This window comes from Entelurus aequoreus, linkage group LG07, assembly GCF_033978785.1.
Source record: "Entelurus aequoreus isolate RoL-2023_Sb linkage group LG07, RoL_Eaeq_v1.1, whole genome shotgun sequence".
Classification (NCBI taxonomy): Eukaryota; Metazoa; Chordata; class Actinopteri; order Syngnathiformes; family Syngnathidae; genus Entelurus; species Entelurus aequoreus.
Genome location: NC_084737.1, coordinates 22,579,956 through 22,600,949, shown reverse-complemented (window position 1 = coordinate 22,600,949; position 20,994 = coordinate 22,579,956). Strand labels below are relative to the sequence as shown.

At 41.3% G+C, this 20,994-nt stretch overlaps 1 protein-coding gene across 3 annotated transcripts in view; it reads left to right on the top strand.

The window, feature by feature from the left end:
* The window catches only part of atf7a (activating transcription factor 7a), a 57,186-nt gene extending 37,136 nt beyond the window's left edge, over positions 1-20,050 (top strand). Inside the window, exons 5-12 of one of the 3 annotated variants that reach the window (XM_062052884.1) lie at positions 1,916-2,080; positions 2,150-2,298; positions 2,660-2,753; positions 2,832-2,951; positions 6,221-6,343; positions 9,820-10,008; positions 10,511-10,616; positions 18,028-20,050. In XM_062052884.1, the coding sequence (XP_061908868.1) occupies positions 1,916-2,080; positions 2,150-2,298; positions 2,660-2,753; positions 2,832-2,951; positions 6,221-6,343; positions 9,820-10,008; positions 10,511-10,616; positions 18,028-18,263 (1,182 nt within the window). In that variant the 3' untranslated portion in view covers positions 18,264-20,050. Of the gene's footprint in view, positions 1-1,915; positions 2,081-2,149; positions 2,299-2,659; positions 2,754-2,831; positions 2,952-6,193; positions 6,344-9,819; positions 10,009-10,510; positions 10,617-18,027 lie in introns of all 3 variants that reach the window. The other 2 variants (XM_062052882.1, XM_062052881.1) reach the window with 2 other exon arrangements.
* Positions 20,051-20,994: the final 944 nt, after the last annotated feature.

Genomic DNA, 20,994 nt, shown 5'->3' with positions numbered 1-20,994 from the left:
GGAAGCACCAGTCCAGCCACGCTCCACTCTTCATCAACGGCACAGCGGTGGAGATAGTAAGCAGCACCAAGTTCCTGGGGGTGTTGATAACTGACAATATAACCTGGTCCCTACACACCGGAGCTCTTGTAAAAAGAGCTCAGCAGCGCATGCACTTTTTGCATCGGATGAAAAGAGCACAGCTCCCTCCCCCCATTCTCACCACATTCTACAGAGGCACTATAGAGAGCCTACTGACCAACAGCATCTCTGTCTGGACTGGAGCCTGCAATGCCTCAGACTGGAAGTCTCTCCAGAGAGTGGTGAGGATGGCCGAAAAGATCATCAGGACTCTTCTTCCTCCTATACAGGAGATCGCAAAAAGCCGCTGCCTGACCAGGGCTCAGAAAATCTGCAAAGACTCCTCCCACCCCCACTAAGGACTGTTTTCACTGCTGGACTCTAGAAAGAGGTTCCGCAGCCTCCGAAGCAGAACCTCCAGGTTCTGTAACAGCTTCTTCCCTCAGGCTGTAAGACTCTTGAACGCATCATAATTAAATTATCCCCTCAACTCCCCCCAAAATGGATTAACTCGCTGGAATAAAAAAGACAATACAACATACATCCATAAACGTGGACGCATGTGAAAAAGTGCAATATATTTATCTGTACAGTAACCTATTTATTTATTTACTGTATATATGCACCTTATTGCTTTTTTATCCTGCACTACCATGAGCTTATGTAACGAAATTTCGTTTTTATCTGTACTGTAAAGTTCAAATTTGAATGACAATAAAAAGGAAGTCTAAGTCTAAGTCTAAGTTTTAGTTGATAAGGCTAAATCGATCAGTGTTTTAGTACACACATACCCTTAGTAGATCAGGCCCAACATGTGTCTATCCACTTTACTTTGAACGTTAAGTTGAGTTGAGTTGAGTTTGAGTTTATTTCGAACATGCAAGCATACAACATGATACATCACAATTTCCTGTTTCTCTATTCATCATGTTCGAAAAGGAGTAGGAAGAAGCAGACCTTATTTAATCCTACCCCTTTTCTTTTACATAACAGTTGCTAAAACTTTTGTTCACTTCCTGTTCTCAATTTATTCACAATATACTCCATAAGTAATCACAATAAAAATAAATAAATAAATAATAATTGGTGAAGTAAGTTCTATTTCATATGATGAGATAAGTGAGATTATTTTGAGAATGAAAGAATGGGTGGATGAATAATTTCAGAATGTTTATATCATGGTTCTTCTTTGTACATTGTAAACACTTTAAGTTTGAAGAGTTTCTTGAAGTGGATCATATTAGTACATTGTTTAGCTTAATCCATTCCATAATTTAATTCCACATACAGATATACTGAAGGTCTTAAGTGTTGTACGTGCGTACAAATGTTTTAAATTAAAATTTTCTCTAAGATTATATTTCTCCTCTTTTTTTGAGAAGAATTGTTGTATATTCTTGGGTAGCAGGTTATAGTTTGCTTTGTGTATACATTTAGCTGTTTGCAAATTCACTATGTCGTGGAATTTCAGTATCTTTGATTCAATAAATAAAGGATTTGTATGTTCTCTATATCCAACATTATGTATTATTCTAACTGATCTTTTTTGTAACACCGTTAGTGAATGAAATGTACTTTTGTAATTATTTCCCCATATTTCTACACAGTAACTCAGATATGGTAACACTAGTGAGCAGTAGAGAATATGAAGTGATTTTTGGTCTAGAACATGTTTTGCTTTATTCATTATTAATGTGTTTCTTGCTACGTTCACTTTACTGCTTGAAGAAATGTATTATTTGGGTGTCCGTGTATTCATTTTAGGGGTGCATGAGCTAAAAAAACACTTCATACCTCAATACGAGCAAATGCATACAGTATATTTACCGGTATATCTATTTGGTATTGTGCTTAGCACCCTGCTCCCACATCAGCGGCTTTGGACATGAGCTTGCAGACGCCATCAGATGTGAAGGTGAAAGAAGAGGAGCCTGTGGAAGTTGACTCGTCACCACCAGGCAGCCCAGACTCCATCTCTACAACACCTGAGAGCAAAAACGAGCCTTTGATGAGGGTTAAGGTAGGAACACACGGCACCTTCTGTATTTTGTGTTTCCTGCTAAATACCACTACACTGCTATTTTCATAGGACACCCCTCCTAGGAGCTCGGCACCAACACCAACAATAGTGCGTCCCGGTTCTCTTCCACTGCACTTGGGCTTTGACGCCGTTCAGCCGACCATGCCATCGCCCACCTCCGTTATTACACAGGCACCACCTTCTAATCGTACTTTAGGGTGAGTTATTTATCCTCTTTCCCTGTGCACCTCTTTCACCTTGCTGGCTTCCCTTGTTGCCCTTACAGAAGCATTAAAAACCTCATACATATTATCCTGAAACACTATATAATTTCATTCAAGCATTCCTTGAAATTCAGTGTCGTCCATTTTCTACCGCTTATCCTGTTCAGGGTCACGAGTGAGCTGGAGCCTATCCCAGCCGGCTTGGGTCAAGAGGTGGGGTACACCCTGGACTGCTACACATAGGGCACATATAGACAAACACAAATTACTTCGATTGATGTCAGGGTTCACGTGGTTTATAAGGGAAGCTTTGCTATTTGTCAGCTTGACTGAATGTTTTATTTCTACACTGTAGTTCACCAACAAGCCACTACCCCATGATGATGCTCCACTCAGGCCAGGCAATGACTGTCCTACCTGGGCCTGTTCAGATACCTTCTGTCATCAATGTAAGCCAAGAGCAAACATTACAAATCATATTCTAATGGATAATAATTCCATTTACAATATGTGGTTCTGTTCTCCAGCTGGCCCGACCCATGTGCATGATACCAAACATTCCTGGGATCCCTGGTCCTCCACTTGGAAGCAGCAGCAGCGGTTCGAACTCCCCTTCTGGCTACAGCATCCACTCTGAGGCAAAGATGGTTAGTACTTGATTAGCACGCTATTTTTAATTCTATCAGTGTTGCCTTTTTGTCTCCATCTTTACCCCGCAGTCATCTTATGACTTGTTGTTATTCCACTGGAACTGGGGACGGCTTGGCGAAGTTGGTAGAGTGGCCGTGCCAGCAATCGGAGGGTTGCTGGTTACTGGGGTTCAATCCCCACCTTCTACCATCCTAGTCACGTCCGTTGTGTCCTTGGGCAAGACACTTCACCCTTGCTCCTGATGGCTGCTGGTTAGCGCCTTGCATGGCAGCTCCCGCCATCAGTGTGTGAATGTGTGTGTGAATGGGTGAATGTGGAAATACTGTCAAAAGGCTTTGAGTACTCTGAAGGTAGAAAAGCGCTATACAAGTATAACCCATTTATCATCAGTGTTGGGTTAATTACTGAAAACCAGTAACTAGTTATAGTTACTAGTTACTTCATTTCAAAAGTAACTCAGTTACTAACTCAGTTACTTACACCAAAAAGTAATGCGTTACTTTGAAAAGTAACTATTTAGTTACTTCCTTTTTTCTTCTTTTTTTTTTAAAGCTCCCATTAATGCCCTTTAGCCTCCCTTTAAGTACTGTTATTGCACTGCAGAATAATACAATGTGTTGATCAACTTGACATGCATTTGCATCACTCAACTCTGCTAAGCAATGTGGTCTACATACAACACACAAAGACAAAGATATGTTACAAAAGCCAATTTGTTTCTGGCCAGAACAAATTGACAAAACTATTTTAAATAGCTGCAACATAACATACATAAGTAACAAACAGCATAATAACAACATAGCTGTAAACCAAATAAGTACTTTAACTTTATTTTTACATACACAAAGCCTAACCAGGCATTTTTTCCTCAAAGAATTCTGACACAAAATCATGTCTGAAGCTCAGAACACTCTACACATTTCCCCAGTTTTAGTTTAGAGATAAGGAAAGATTGGCCTGGCCCACTAGGATCCCTCTTTATGTTTGTGAACTTTATAGTCTATACATTTAGAGTGATGTGATAGTCAAACACTCTAGAAGTCTAGAATGAAAGAGTATATAAGAGAATTGACAGCAACGTTCCCTCTAAGGTGCGCGCCTGTGCAATTGCGCACTGCTCAATCGTCCTCTGCGCACGGCAAATCTATGCCACGCACAAAATCAAATAAAAAAATAAGCGCATAACAATTTTCAACACGACACGGACACGACAGAGAAAACAGTTTTTGTCATCATTGTTCAAATATTGTAACGTCTGTCGAGACGCTTTGAGGACATGAATTCCATCCATCACTTTACTGAGCAAAACTCTTTATTGTCGGCCAAAAACACATCACCAAAACATTAGTAAAAAAATGATATCTAGCAAAAGTGGTCATTTTCTGCAGTACAAACCAGACCAAAAGCAACTTTGTTATATCAACAGCAGCCGCTCGCTCTTTCTCACTTGCGCCAACACATGCACATATGGCACTTAGCCAGTGATGCGTTTACAGCCACACAAAAAGTCGGACAACTCCAACACCACACATAAAGTGTCATTCCAGGTCGTTACACTATGATTTACCGAACAAATGTGTGCTTATTCTAGTGTCATTTATTAGGAATCTTAATTTATAAATATTAATCATGAATCATGAAATGCTATTAGTATATTAAATAAATACTCATAAAAATATATTTTTTACAAACAGGAAGTTGCAGGAATGTACACATGATCCCCTGCTTACATCTCATTGTGCAACATGTGAATGTTTTAATGGGAACTAAATGCAATGTCTGAAAGGGGTACAAATTATTTCCAAAGCAGGACCTCCACCCAGACAAACAATACAGGTACACAGTTCATGAAAAACAATATTTGTTGTTATTGTCATTGTAAGTGGGCCTAAACACTTATATTAGAAAAGGAAATGACTGCTGTCATTTGATTATAATAATAAGAGAATGTTGTATGTCTATCTGTGTTGGCCCTGCGATGAGGTGGGGACTTGTCCAGGGTGTACACCGCCTTCCGCCAGAATGCAGCTGAGATAGGCTCCAGCGACCCCGAAAGGGACAAGCGGTATAAAATGGATGGATGGATGGAGATTGAACTTGTTATTTAGTCAGGTTTGGGACAGGTGTGCTGCTGGTGTAGCCACAGTGTGCACGTCTGATGTTGCTCACAAGGGCTCCACTGAATGCTCACTGACTTTTTGCGTTTGCTCACACATGAACAATTAGAGGGAACATTGCTTGACAGAGTGTGTACCTTCAGTGCTGGATGATGAACAGAGGCAGAGTTAATCCTTAAGTGGTGGAGGGAAAGTGGCATCGGAGTCTCTGTCTCTCTTTACTAGCTACGTCGAAGCATGTTGCTTATGTAGCTTGTTGCAGCACTCAGCAGATTTGAATTGCTGTTTTGGGCAGTAGATGGGATCTTTGATCCAAAGCGCAATTTACATTTAACTAAAATGTTATTTTCTTTGTGCTCGACAAAAGAATAGTAGTGAAAATATCTCCAACAAACTCGACTGCAGCTCCGCCATGATCAGACACGCCTCCCTCCTCTCTCTCCCCCCACACTCAGACACACACACAGAGCGCACGTCTCTCTTCTCCGGTTTGTGACACAAGAAGAATCAGAACTACGACACTAACACACTTTATACTACATTAAAAGTAATGTAAAATAACGCAGTAACGCATCATGTAGTAACGGTAACTGAGTTACTGAAAAATAAAAAATAACGCGTTAGATTACTAGTTACCGCCGAAACTAACGGCGTTACAGTAACGCGTTAGTCCCAACACTGTTTATCATTATCATATATTATCATTTATTTATCACTGACTGAGGTTTACTATTATTGGGTTATGAGACTTCAGATTACAAACTAGAATTGTGTAATTCTAACAAGCATGAATGCCTAAAACTTTACAAAAATAAAAGTTCTCAAAGTTTGGTATTAAATAATGACTGGAGTCTTTCATAACATAACATGTTTGGTGCGGGCCTTTTTGAAACTCCAGTTACTGATTATTAACTGACTATTTTTAAATCCTCCTGAATCATTAGGTATTGATGTGAAGAAACTGATTTGGCCAGCTTGTTAATGCAGGCTTGATTTCTAAAAAAAACTCTTCCTTTTTCTCCACACTGATTTATTCACTTGATTCACTGTTACGCTGCTCTGTTTGAACTCTGTATTAATTTTGCTCACTCAGTTGTCATCTTTGATTTATTTTTATATAGCGACTGAAGGCTGCGCTGTCCCAGCAGAGCCCGTCAGGACATAGTTTGGGTATGATGTCCATGGGAGGCAGTCCGATGGTTCCACAGAGGGCAGAACAGAGCCAACTGCTAGTCCAGCAACCAGACGCTCCATCACCTGCGCAACCTCAGGTACGTTGTGCTGTCTGTTTGTCAGCCACACTGCAAAAAGTCAGTGTTCAAAAACAAGAAAAAAAAAAAAAAATTAGGGGTATTTTACTTGAACTAAGCAAAATTATCTGCCAATAGAACAAGAAAATTCGGCTTGTCAAGACATTCCAAAACAAGTAAAATTAGCTAACCTCAATGAACCCAAAAATACCTTAAAATAAGTATATTACTGTCAAGACTTGGTCCTTGGCGTGGTTTGTTCTCCCAGAAGGCAACGGAAAATTGGCGCGTGCGAGACGTGAATTTAAATACATGTTTATTTTAATGAATCAAAAAGGTGCAAACAAAAGGCGCTCACAGCGGAGGTAACAAACTTGGCTATACAAAACAAAAGACTTGCACAAGGGCACAAAAACTATTAAACAAAAACTTACTTGGCATGAGAAGAGGGGCATAAAAAAGAGCAGCATGGATCATAAGGATGTGTCGAGAGTGTGGAGCATGAATGGGATGTCGCCAGAAAGACCAACAGAAAATGAAAAGCTTAAATAGTGACATGATCAGTGAAAACAGGTGCGTGACTCTAAACGTGAAACAGGTGCGTGACATGACGATGTGAACCAGGTGAAACTAATGGTTGCTATGGTGACAAATAAAAGTGCACAAAAAGTCCAAAAACAAAACCGAACATGACTAAAACAAAACATAATCACAGACATGACAGAGCCCCCCCCTTTCGGACAGATCCCAGATGTCCAAAACAAACAAAACAAGGCAGGATCGAGAGTCATGGGAGGGCGGGAGGGGGACTTGGCGGTGGGTCCCAAGACCACGTGTCCCCGAATCCACCGGGGAAGAATCAGGTGGCGGCGACGCGTAGACCGCCGCTGTACCTGACGAGGTGGGCGACCCGGGAAGGGCCACATCCATGGCCGACGAGGAGGTCGGCGTACCTGGCGTGGCGGACGCCCATGGAATGGCCACATCCTTGGCCGACGAGGAGGTGGGGCGTTGTCATCGTGGCAGGCGGCGAAGCTTGGCGTGGCGCGTCAGGCGGTAAGCTTGGCGTGGCGCGTCAGGCGGCGAAGCTTGGCGTGGCGGGTCTTGGTCTTGGCGTGGTGGGTCTTGGTCTTGGTCTTGGCTTGGGGGGTCTTGGTCTTGGTCTTGGCTTGGGGGGTCTTGGTCTTGGTTTTGGCTTAGGGGGTCTTGGTCTTGGTCTTGGTCTTGGCGGCGTGGCGCTGCGACTGGCGGCACTTGGCGGCGTGGCACTGCGACCGGCGGCACTTGGTGGCGTGGCGCTGCGACAGGCGGCACTTGGTGGCGTGGCGCTGCGACCGGCGGCACTTGGCGGCGTGGCGCTGCGACCGGCGGCACTTGGCGAGGCGCTGCGACCTGCGGCACCTGGCGTGGAGCTGCGACCGGCGGCACCTGGCGTGGAGCTGCGACTGGTAGAACTTGCCTGGGTGCAGGTACTGGAACCTGCCGTGGAGCTGGTACAGGAACTTGTCGTAATGCTGCTGGTGCTAGCCTTGGACTTGGTCGTGGAGCTGGCCATGGTGCAGGTGGAGGTGGCCTAGCTGGGGGTTGCGGCTTAGCAGGGCAAAAGACCGGTGGTGGTGGCCGAACCGGTGGTGGTGGCCGAACCGGAGGTGGTGGCCGAACCGGAGGTTGCGGCTTAGCAGGCCTAAAGACTGGTGGTGGTAACCGTGCTGGAGGCTGTGGCTTGGCAGACCGAAGAACTGGTGGTGGCGGTCGTGCTGGAGGCTGTGGCTTGGCAGACCGAAGAACTGGTGGTGGCGGTCGTGCTTGAGGCTGTGGCATGGCATGACGAAGAGCGACCCTACCTGAACAGTTCCCAGCCCCAGCCCCCCCCTCAAGGAGCGGATCCCAGACGCGCTCCCCGCGGTCTGGAATCGTCTTTTGGGGTGGGTGGAGGAAGGTCAGGAGGGGGGCAGAATCCTCCCCTTTTAATTGTCCAAAAAGTATTTTATTTTTCCCCACCTGGGATTGAGTGGGGGAGAAAAAAAATGTTGTGACTTGGGCGTGGCTTGAGTCCTGGGGGGCGGGGGATCGAAAGAAAAAGAGTTGAAAAAAAATTCCTGGTCTGTGCCGTCATCAGGGCGAAGCTGGGCTGCCTGCTGTTTGCTTCTGCCCGGAGGGGGAGGAGCTTGCCGGAGTGAGGCGTCCTCTCTGCTTGCGGAAGTCCTCCGTCTTGGGCAACGCTTCCGCGGCTGGGGCGACGTGCCAACGTCGTCCTCGGACCAAATGGAGCACAATGGCACCAGTCTTCCATCTGGCCCCCACATCAGGTCTCTGTGCTCCATGGAGGAGTAGCGCAGCGATTCCTCCTCCATCGCGCGCAGGACCAACCAAGAAGCCTCGTCAAAAACGTCCAATTTTCGTGTGGGAGAACTTTTATGCTGGCGACATACTGTCAAGACTTGGTCCTTGGCGTGGTTTGTTCTCCTAGAAGGCAACGGAAAATTGGCGCGTGCGAGACTTGAATTTAAATACATGTTTATTTTAATTAATCAAAAAGGTGCAAACAAAAGGCGCTCACAGCGGAGGTAACAAACTTGGCTATATAAAACAAAAAACTTGCACAAGGGCACAAAAACTATTAAACAAAAACTTACTTGGCATGAGAAGAGGGGCATAAAAAAGAGCAGCATGGATCATAAGGATGTGTCGAGAGTGTGGAGCATGAATGTGATGTCGCCAGAAAGACCAACAGAAAATGAAAAGCGTAAATAATGACATGATTAGTGAAAACAGGTGCGTGACTCTAAACGTGAAACAGGTGCGTGACATGACGATGTGAACCAGGTGAAACTAATGGTTGCTATGGTGACAAATAAAAGTGCACAAAAAGTCCAAAAACAAAACCGAACATGACTAAAACAAAACATAATCACAGACATGACCATTTCCACGAATAACAAGTGCACTTTTCTTGGTAGAAAAAAAAGAGAGACGTTTTTGCTCAATATGTTGAAAAATATTCTTAAATTAAGTAAATGCTAGTGCCATTATCTTGACATAATGATATGCGCTCAGCATCATGATTGAAATTATTACTTTAAAAAAGTAGTTTTATTCTTGTGAGTGTTGATGACACAGCTTTACAACAGTTGATATTCTCGTTTCAAGCATGTTTTACTCAATATAGGTCATCAAATCTCAGCAACAAGCTGTAATATCTAACTGAGATAATTTAGGACCAAAACACTTAAAACAAGTAAAACACTCTAACATAAAATCTGCTTAGTGAGAAGAATTATCTTATCAGACAGAAAGTAAGCAAATATCACCCTTATTTGAGATATTTAATCTTACTTAGATTTCAGTTTTTGCAGTGCACCCAGAGGACTTTTAATGCAAAACAGAGACCAACTGAAATGACTATGATCCATTCAAATAACCAAACTATGACTCAAGCTTCCCTTTTCTGTCGCCGCCATCCTGTCTATTTCTCTCTCACCCCTGGTCCCCTCTAGGTATCTCCAGCACAACCCACAGGTGGGCGTCGGCGACGAATGACAGAGGATGACCCAGATGAACGAAGGCAGCGCTTCCTGGAGAGAAATCGGGCCGCGGCGTCTCGTTGCAGACAGAAACGCAAACTGTGGGTCAACTCCTTAGAGAAGAAGGCAGAGGAGCTCAACTCTATGAACGTCTCGCTGTCGGTATGTAAGCGGTCTTGGAGTGGGCGGACTGGTTGAAAACTCACCCTGAGGGGTGGCGCTGTCTGCATCATCATCATACATCATACATCAGCTGACAAGACCCCTGTCAAGTTAGAGAAGTTTGAGAAGTATCTTTCAAACAGTACTCTCCAGCGAATTAGTTACAATTAATTAACAAATCAGGGGAAGTTATAAAATAATCTATATGACAGGATTTGTCTCCAAATTTTTTGTTACGTTTAGTTGAGGAGTTACAGTTTTTACACTTTATGCATACTCTTTGAATTATGATGGCTAGATAGATAGATAGATGGATGGATAGATAGATGGATAGTACTTTATTGATTCCTTCAGGTGAGTTCCCTCAGGAACTGTAAACCAGACTGTAAACCATTGTACAAAATTATTTTAATTGAATAAGCTTTAGATAATGTTGGTCTTTTTTACCCTTGAGGAGTAGACTGGTTTGGTAACGCTTTCCTGATATGTTGTGATTGTTCAGAATGAGGTATCACTGTTGAGGAACGAGGTGGCTCATTTGAAGCAGTTGCTGCTGGCTCACAAGGACTGTCCTGTCACCACCCTACAGAAGAAGACGGCCTACTTAGGTGAGACTTCTTTACTGCGGGTTCATCTACAGTATTTATTTCTTAAGCATAACTGAAATTATCCAACCAATTTCCACAACGTTGAAGGATGCAGAATGCAGAGGAGGAATTTTTACGTTTATTTTATGATCCAAAGACTTCAGTTTACGGAGTACTCTTGAAATTATGATCATCTTTTTTTCCACTCAGTTATTCAGTCCCTCCAAGATATCACAGGCTTTTTTAGTGATTGGTGCCGCCTAAAATGACTGAATTTGCAGCAGCTTTTTCAAAAAGTTGAGGCAAAAGTTGCAATAATTTTTTTCCAATAACATTGAATCAACTTGGGATTTTATGAATGTTTTATCAATGTTTTAAGTGTTCCTTGTAACTTAAAAAAACACCAGGATTTTAACAAAAATTTGAAAACCAATACTGTATTGTTGTTTTACTCGTCTTATACCACACAGACTTAAAAGTAGACCCTACATTGCAGTAAAAGCACATACCCCGGTCTCATTGTCACATTACTGTATTGTTTAATTTGTTATAATTAGATCGTAATAATTAATCATAAATATAGAAACACCACATAAGGCTTCCTTATTGTCTGCTGTCTGCTCTGTTGTCCACAAGTTGCAGACATCCTCCATGTTTATTTTACACTTGAAGTGGTTGTCCGTTTTAAACATTCATTTATGTTCCAAATTATTTACCCTCGCACCTCAAGAGCCTTTGTGAACTCTTTAGAGCAGGAGTCTTCAACATTTTAACGCAAAGTACCCCCAAGCTCATGGAGAAATAAAGCTGGGACCCTGTATTTGTATCTTGTATAAAATTGTGTTTAAAGTTCACGGTTTACGAGGGTCATTAAAAAGCATTAAAAGTCATTAAATGGATTTTGCAAAGAGTAAGGCCCTAAATGGCACTAAAAAGCATTCAATACATTGTCATCAAGCAAGAAAAAAATTAATCCAATTGTAGGTAGTTGATAAGTCAATTAAACGAACGATAAATGAAAATGACCTTTATACCTTGGCCGTCATCAATAAATTGCTACATGTGTTTACTTTCTTCGTTTCGTGCTTTCAAACTGAATACAAGAGGTCTCACTATGTGCAACGCTCTCAGTACAGTGGAATTACAAGAACAGAGTGAGCCTCTTGTCAGTCACCTACTATCTTTGTTTTGGTAGGCGCAGGCGGGACCAACTTGCAATTCTCTTCCACACGTTTTTCTGTGTGTAGTAGTGGTTGTAGTAAACCAGGGGTGCCCACGCTTTTTAGCAGGCGAGCTACATATCAAATGAGCAAGTCAAGGTGATCTTCTTCATCTACAGAAAAGATCTACAAACGTGTTAAAATGCATAAAGATTCCCTTCTTTCTCAAAGACAAGAATATGAGTTGGTATTCTACCTTATTAGGATAACTTGCATTGATTGGAATCAGATAGGATTCCCAGTATTGCTGATGAGTTTCACAACTTCCGAATTTACATTGTGGAGGGAAAAAAAGTTCTCTCTTTTCAATTCGTCCAGCTTCCATACTTGTTTTTATACCTTTTACAAGAACTACATTGGATGTTAACCCCTTAGCTTACTAGCTTATGTGTGCCAGTTTCCGCAGTCCTTATTTTGTTAATGCAGGCAGGATGGAGCAGTACTTTTATTGCGAAGACAGGAACGGTGCGGTTGATTTGAACACTTTTGACGATAGGTGTTTGGAGGGAGAGTCTGTGTTGAAATAAAAACTGTTTCGTGCGCTCTTGACAGCGTTATCTCACTAGACCTTCGCTTGCCATGTTTGTCAATAAAGTGATGAATGTTACCTCATATTGAAGATTGATGATAGGTAATAGATGTTAGGTCTATTTTTTAATGCCTGGCAATACACCGACTTCCCCTCCGCGATGGAATGGTAGCTCACAATCGACCTAATGAGCATCCAATGGCATCTGAAGCAACACTCCCTTTAATGTTGGAGCTGGAACTAATCATTTTGAACGGTCACTTTTAGAGTACACATTGCTTGGAAATCATATGAGAAGACGTTCATGTACTGTAGGTTGGTTTTGCGAACCCTGGAAATGATGTTGTAACAAGCTGACCAATCACAGCTCTTTATTTTATACCTTTATTTTATAATACATAATTTTAGTACCAGTGCCAAAATGTATTTTGATACTTTGCAAAATAATGCGGACCACAAACAAATGTCATTATTGGCTTTATTTTAACAGAAAATCGTACAATACATTAAACATAGGTTTCTTATTCCACTCAAAGAACACATTTAGAAGATTAAAATAGAAATTAAAAGTCATCAAACATACTGGGCTTTTCTTATTGCACTCATAAAGAACAATTTACAATTGTATATATTACATATGGTCTGCCATAATTGCCACTCTTGATCTGTGCTTAAGACAAATAAAATAATTAGTAAATACTAAAAACAATACTGCTAAAAGTACACAGCTCAGACATGTAGCAGGTAAAACACAGTGTTAAAGATAAAATACAAATTGTAGGAATTTGTTACACAATTCAGTCATTTCACTTGCATTAGTTTACGCTACGTGGACGGTTTTGACTGCGCTAATAATTGGCAACAAGCCAACCAGCTGTGTGCGCTTTTACGTAACTGTATGTGCCCAGCAGGGAAGCGAGTTGACTGAACTTTAAACTCCGTGTGCAGGTGGCGCTTTCGTGTTTTACGAGTCACCTTTATCAGTAGTTTTGAAGGCAAAATACCTCCTTTTTATTAACCAGTAGAAATGCGGTTTTTTTGCCATTCTTCCTCTGCATGCTGTTTATGCTTGTATGCGCAGCTGTGTGTGCGTGCTAACACACTCAGCATCGTACTCCTCGGCTCTACGTCACCGCCGCACGGCAGCACGCGGATAAAAAAAGTAACAATATTTTTCAAAGACAGTATTGTATCGTTTTTAATTCATTAGTACTGTGGTACTTTATTAGTACCAGTATATGGTACAACCTTCGTCTCCATACATTTTTTCCAAATATGTACATAGAAATTATTTTTCTCTATAGTTTTCAAACAGTATTTAAGATATTGAAACAAAACTACCATAGGGAAATATTAAACACAAAACATGTGCAAGGGATAACAAAAGAAAATAGAGCAAAGGAACTAATAAAAGCATCAAATAAAGTTTTTTTTAAATTTTGCCGTTGATGAAAATTGTCTTTACATTGTCTTTTAGGATGTGATAAGTTTTCATGACCTTTTTGTTTTTCTTTGTCATCACTAGTGAACGATGACGCGAAGCCAGATTTTTTGGGACGTGCACCTCAAGGTCAGGGTAGGGTACGTTGGGGGAGGAGCAAGACGCCTTGTGAAACGCAAGCTATGTGACGCAAGAGTATATTTCAGCCTTTAGCTAACACACACAGAATGCGGACATCGTCTCGTTAGTCGCCACTCACAAGTGAGAAGCACTGCTAGCTAAGTAACAACAGTTAGGAGGAAAAAAGATGATTACAAAGTCCCGGTGTGTTATTATTATTTCAACTTCAAACTGAATGAGCAACATACACGAGCCCATCAACACGGACGAATGAACGGCCAAGTATGCCATGATGGCATCGGGAACAAAAAAGACAATAACATCCAAACCTAGTTGTCCCAATTGGGGAAACTTGGACTTCAAGATGTTCAATATTGAAGTGCAATGTTTGCTAACAGAGATGGAGCCATTTAATTTGTTTTGTTTACTTAATAGGGATAATTAAGTTTTTGACCTTGATTATAGTAGTGCCTTGATCATGTTGTTTATCTGCAATAATTTGTGGGACAATTTATCGTCCACCAAAATTACTTTTCAGCCCAGGTGACCGTGTACTCCACCTGTTATAAGTCCCTGATTCCGGTCAGCCCGGGACTCGAACCTGGGTCCTTCGAGTGAGTGCAACGTGCTAGCTCCAAGCGAATAACCTGAGCTGTCAATTCTGTATCCAGCACTGCTTTTAAAGTTGGCAGGGAGTGAGGTTTACCAACACACACATGGCCCAGCCACACTGGCTGGAAAAAAATTGTTATTCACAAATTATTTTCATTATATAAACATTTAATACATTTATTTGGAAGTACAGGCGGAACCTTTTAATTGGCTATTGTCTACAGCTGTTGCACACAGTCAGAACAGCGTACGCTTAGAATGTTACATCCTGTGAACGTGCTCATGTTATGGCAACGGTGCAAAAAGGAATACATGTCAGGGAAATGCAAAAGTGGCTGGCTAAGTTTTCCAAACCTGATTAAAACATGTCGATTGTAAACCCAGAGAGGCCTTCTGCAGCGTGGGCAAAATAACTAATCACAAGTTGGCAATTAAAGGCAGCAGTTAACACATTTCTTTGGCATGACCAACAAAGCAACTTCTGCTGTCGCCACCACATCTGGCAGCTGCTGCTACCACTACAGAAAAATGAACAAGTACAAATACATTTTCAGATTAAACAAGTCTCGTGAGACAATTCAAATTCACTAGTAGACAGTAACAGGTAGGGGTGTGGGAAAAAATCGATTCAAATTCGAATCGCGATTCTCACGTTGTGCGATTCAGAATCGATTCTCATTTTTTAAAAAATCGATTTTTTTAATTTTTTTAATTTTTTTATTTTTTTAATTTTTTTTATTTTTTATTTTTTAATTAATCAATCCAACAAAACAATACCCAGCAATACCATAACAATGCAATCCAATTCCAAAACCAAACCCGACCCAGCAACACTCAGAACTGCAATAAACAGCAGTTGAGAGGAGACACAAACACGACACAGAACAAACCAAAAGTAGTGAAACAAAAATGAATATTATCAACAACAGTATCAATATTAGTTACAATTTCAACATAGCAGTGATCAGTGGCGTGCGGTGAGGTTAATGTCTGGTGAGGCACTGCATCATCACAGTCAGATTTACAAACATATGAACCCTAAATAGTATCTTATTCACCATGTGATTGGCAGCAGTTAACGGGTTATGTTTAAAAGCTCATACCAGCATTCTTTACACAACTGTAGCACACAAAAAAGCACATTTAATAAAAAAAACATTATTATGGTCTTACCTTTCTTGCTGGACAGCCTTTGCGTGTGTACCACGCCGTTTGAAAAGAACGGGTCTTCTGTCCCGAAGTCAAAAGCAAACCTTTTAGCTCTGGCGTTGGTCTACCTTTAATTATTCCTGCTTCGATTGAAAGTCCAGTTTAGAAAACTGTTTTATTTTACATATGTAATCCTCCATGTTTTTAATAAAAGTCCAGGCTAGAGGAAATAAACAATCGCTTGCAAACTTTTTTCTTTTTTTCTTCTGCGGCCGAGGAATGATCTCTGGGATCACTACCGCTCTCTACCACCAGGAGGCCGGATTACTGCGAGCCTCAACCAGTACGTCTTTTGCAGCAGATTTATGAATGCTCAGCACAAGAAATACGTTACACACATACAGTTTTTGACAAAATACACTGTACATTATATACCTCAGCTAACTAAACTATGCCATAGTTTAGTTAGCTGATATAATTCATATAGCAATACGGTCTCACTGCACAGCAGCTCAGCAGTTAGCCGAGTCATTGTGCACAATCCATGTTGAGGCACAAACCAGTGACGTGCCTCATCTGGCTGCTGATCACCGCACCGTCTCTTCTCAGTATTTGAACGGCAAATGTGAAAATAAAAATAATCTAAAACTGGTGAAGTTAAATGGAAAATAACTTTAGTATAATCACTGGATACATATAACAATTTAATTATTATTTTTTTCTTTTTACATTTTTTTTCTTTCCATGACGGCAGGTGAGGCCCCGCCTCCCCTGCCTCTAGTGACGGTACGCCACTGGCAGTGATTAAAAATCACTCATTGACATTATCATTAGACATTTATAAAAATACAAAAAAAAGAACAATAGTGTCACAGTGGCTTACACTTGCATCGCATCTCATAAGCTTGACAACACACTGTGTCCAATATTTTCACAAAGATAAAATAAGTCATAGTTTTGGTTCATTTAATAGTCCAAACAAATTTACATTATTGCAATCAGTTGATAAAACATTGTCCTTTACAATTATAAAAGCTTTTTACAAAAATCTACTACTCTGCTTGCATGTCAGCAGACTGGGGTAGATCCTGCTGAAATACTATGTATTGAATGAATAGAGAATCCTTTTGAACGGGAAAAAAATCGTTTTTGAATCGAGAATCGTGTTGAATTGAAAAAAAAAATCGATTTTGAATTGAATCGTGACCCCAACAATCGATATTGAATCAAATCGTGGGACACCCAAAGATTCACAGCCCTAGTAACAGGTAATGTAAACTTTTCAACCATTCAAGATTGTCATTGTCAAATTCTCACAATTGTGTCTATACAGACAGTTGGAAGGGCATTAGCATTAAATTAGTTTTAAGTAGTATTAAAAAAAGGAATAAAAATCATTATATTAGATTTGCTGATACCTAAAGAAACCCTGAAATTAAACTTGTCCTAAGGTAACTTCTTATTGTGTAATACTAAAATATTCAAATATGGTAAAGCACCGCCAATAGCTAGTTGGCAACCAGCATGCTAATTGCTAGCTGACAACTGCTAGCAATTAGCACGCTAGCAACTGACACGTTAATTGCTAGTTGACAACTGACACGCTAATGGTTAGTTGGCATTTAGAGTGCTTCCGTCAAAAGCTGTCTTATATGTTAACATAAATACTATACAATAATATAAATATTAATGTTTTTATTACAAAAAGTGCCAGGTGCAGTGAGTAGGGTGTCCATGCCACTGCAATTTCATAACTACACTGTTGAATAAGTGTTCATGTATATTTAAAGACATTGTAATTTGTGGGAAAATTGCGAATGCAATACCAACAATTATTTAAAATAAAGTCTAATCAACAATCATGACCCCCCTGCAGTGCATCTGCGGACCGCCTGGGGTTCACGGATCCCCTGTTGAACAATTAAAACAAGGCAATTAAAACTCCTGGTTTTAATTGCCTTACCCTGAATAGATAAAGGTTGAATAAATGTATACATGCATGCCAAGTAGGGAGTGTATACTACATTACCCAGAAGGCTTAGCGCTTTAGACAGGAGGAAGACAATTGTGCCGTTTGAGCAGTAAAAAGTGGCTACATTACACTTTGGTGTCCCTGCTTCGCCTACACAAGAAACAACAACTTTTGATTAGACAATGGATTTGCAGGTTTGAGTACCGCTCAAAGACAAATTTGATTGGCATAAATGTGTGGGGAAGTTGCGTGCATCGGACAAAATTGCGAGGCTGTGCATAATCTGCGGGAATTGGTAGAATTTGTGCGATCGAATTTTTTAGTGATGGTTTTCTTGGTAGCCACTTTATCTGTTGCTTTAAGTACATTTGTGCATCTTCTCCTTCTAGTAGCTGTTGAAGAGAGCATGAAAGATACCTCAGAGACGACAGGATCCCCTGCGCCGGTGATCCAGCACAGCTCGTTGGCGCCGAGCCCCTCCGCGGGCTACAACGGCTTAAGCTCCAGAGCGGCGGCTGAAGCCATGGCCATGTCCGTGCTGGCCGGACTGGGTCAGCAGCAGAGGGTGGAGAGCGGAGCCTCCCACATTATCATGGCTGCACATTCGCACTCAGCTGCCAGATGATAGGCAATGCGAGCACACAGACTTGCTGCACACGTCACCCAGGGGGTCAAAAAGAAAAAGCAGCGTCTTCCCATCCCTTCCCCCCCTCTCCCTACCTATAGGAGCCATCACGTTTTGGCCTGGAGCTCAGTAGCAGCCTTCTGGAAATGGACTGAGACTTTTGAGAGAGCTTCCTGTTCATGTTGCCATAGACTACAGGGGCTGGACTCCAACCCTTCCCCCTTTTTCTTGGTGGTTTTACCCCATGTCCCTATCCCTACTTGTGTCCCCACACCCCCTGTCAATAAGACCGCCACACTGCCCTAACGATTGTCTTCTTCTACAAAATCTGATATCAAACACTTCTTCAAGCGTTGTCACCCACCCAGAAATAGTGCCTCAACATGCACTCACCATTTTATAAGCAAACTTGGCTCCAAATATGCAGTAATGCAGATTTAGAAAGTGCTGATCCCAACTTGCGCGCTCCTTTGAGACTGCCCGATTGATGTACTTCTGACTGTTAGCGTGTCATCTTCTTAATCTGGTAGATTTCATGTCCTCATGCAGCTATGGTTTTCCTTCAAAATGGCAACACTTAATTAGTACAAAAAACCAAAATACGATCTACGGTTAAGGGTGTTTTTGACTTTACTATTGACATTACTTGTGCCTCTTACTTCTCAGGACAGTCGCACATTTGTTGCTGCTTGGAAATATGATAAATGCTACATCTTTACCAAACCAATACGAAGCCATATTGACAAGATGAATATGAAACCACATCTTTCCAAATACACAAAGATTGCTCACTGTTTGTCGTGGGGAAGAAAGTAAATGTTTGTGGTGAACAATCTACAACACTATCACTGCTTGGAACTGCACTTGTCAGCAGTGTCTTGCCTTAAAACCACGTCCGTGCCTCCTATTTCCCCGCACAAACATCGAAATCCTAAGAATACATCAACATTGCATTGCTGAGACAATGAAGTAAGGACAAAGAATGAGGTTTATTTGAGAACATGTTAGAAAAGAAAACGCTGGTCTGTCATCTGGTGGAGAAACAGGGCGACAACATCTTAGGACTTTTTTCTACGATACGAATGTCTTGTGTATATTTTTTAATCTCTTTTGGCTGGTGTTTTCAAAACAATATCTGTCCAGTAATTTAAGAGCATGTATTTATGCACTAAAACATTGCGAGAATTTGGTTGTATTTGTTCACTGTTATGCCTTTCATGTTGTTCTGAAAGACCTGGGATTATTTTGAATGTCCTCATGTTCCTTTTGTCTGTACTGTAAACGGGGGAATACGTTCAACTCTATTTCACCTTTGACTGAACCGCTTAGCCTATAGTCCCTTTCATGGACCTGCTTTTAGCCTTTACTCCTTTGCTGATGCCAAATGAGCTTGTATTAACTGTTCTCATCTTCATTACCTTTTTGTCTGTGCTGTTTTCAGCACCTGACATCTTGCTACACAACACTTTCTGTTCCAAGTTCTTGTTATAGCCTACGAGTTTAATTTGGTCTTTTGGTCTAACTTATTACCAATAACGTTTATCTTTACAGTCTCCAGCATACTAATTTGACCTGTCGTTGTAGTGAAAGGAGCAATTTGTTGAAAACTGCAACAATGTTACGGTTGCGCATGTACTTTTTTTACACTCCCATAGTGGACTGGTGATGTTAGAAAATGTATTTGTACTGTAAATATTTGTATCATATGAATATATTTACTTTTTCATGCATGTCCAAGTGGAATACTATGAACACATACAAGTGCTGCAGTTTTAATAAAATGTCTGTATGCGCGATACACTTGTTTTTAGTCGTTGATCTTTAACATACTGCACGTTCCCTCATTGTCAACAAAGTTCTCAAATGCATATATTGTAGTAGAATGTGAATAAAGTAAGACAGATGTTTGTGAATGTTGAAGTACAGCTATAGATAACGGAGAAATACAGCTTTGTGTCATTTGGACGAGAGGAACAGGACATAAAAAATGTTTACTATGTAAAACAGTTTAGAGCTCTACAATATTTTTAATTCCATTTTTACACTTTCATGAGCACTGAAAGTAAAAAAAGAGCATTGGAAACTGCCTATGTCAAGAATTATAAGCAACGTACACTATATTTAGCCACCCATCCAAAAGATGAGAATCAGGTGTCCTAATCACTTGGCGCAGAGGTGTATAAAATCAAGCACTTAGGCATGGAGACTGTTTCTACAAACATTTGTGAAAGGACGGGCCGCTCTGTGATTTCCAGCGTGGAACTGTCATAGGATGCCACTTGTGCAACAAATCCAGTTGTGAAATTTCCTCGCTCCTAAATATTCCAAAGTCAACTGACGGCTTTATTATAAGAAGACGGAAGAGTTTGGGAACAACAGCAACTCGGCCACCAAGTGGTAGGCTAAGTAAACTGACAGAGGGGTCAGCGGATGCTGAAGCGCATAGTGCAAAGACTTTCTGCACAGTCAGTCGCTACAGAACTCCAGACTTCATGTGACCTTCCAATTAGCCCACGTACAGTACGCAGAGAGCTTCATGGCCGAGCAGCTGCATCTAAGCCATACATCACCAAGTCCAATGCAAAGCGTGGGATACAGTGGTGTAAAGCACGTCGCCACTGGACTTTAGAGCAGTGGAGACGCCTTCTCTGGACTGATGAATCACACTTTTCCATCTGGCAATCTGATGGACCGGTCTGGGTTTGGAGGTTGCCAGGAGAACGCTACATTT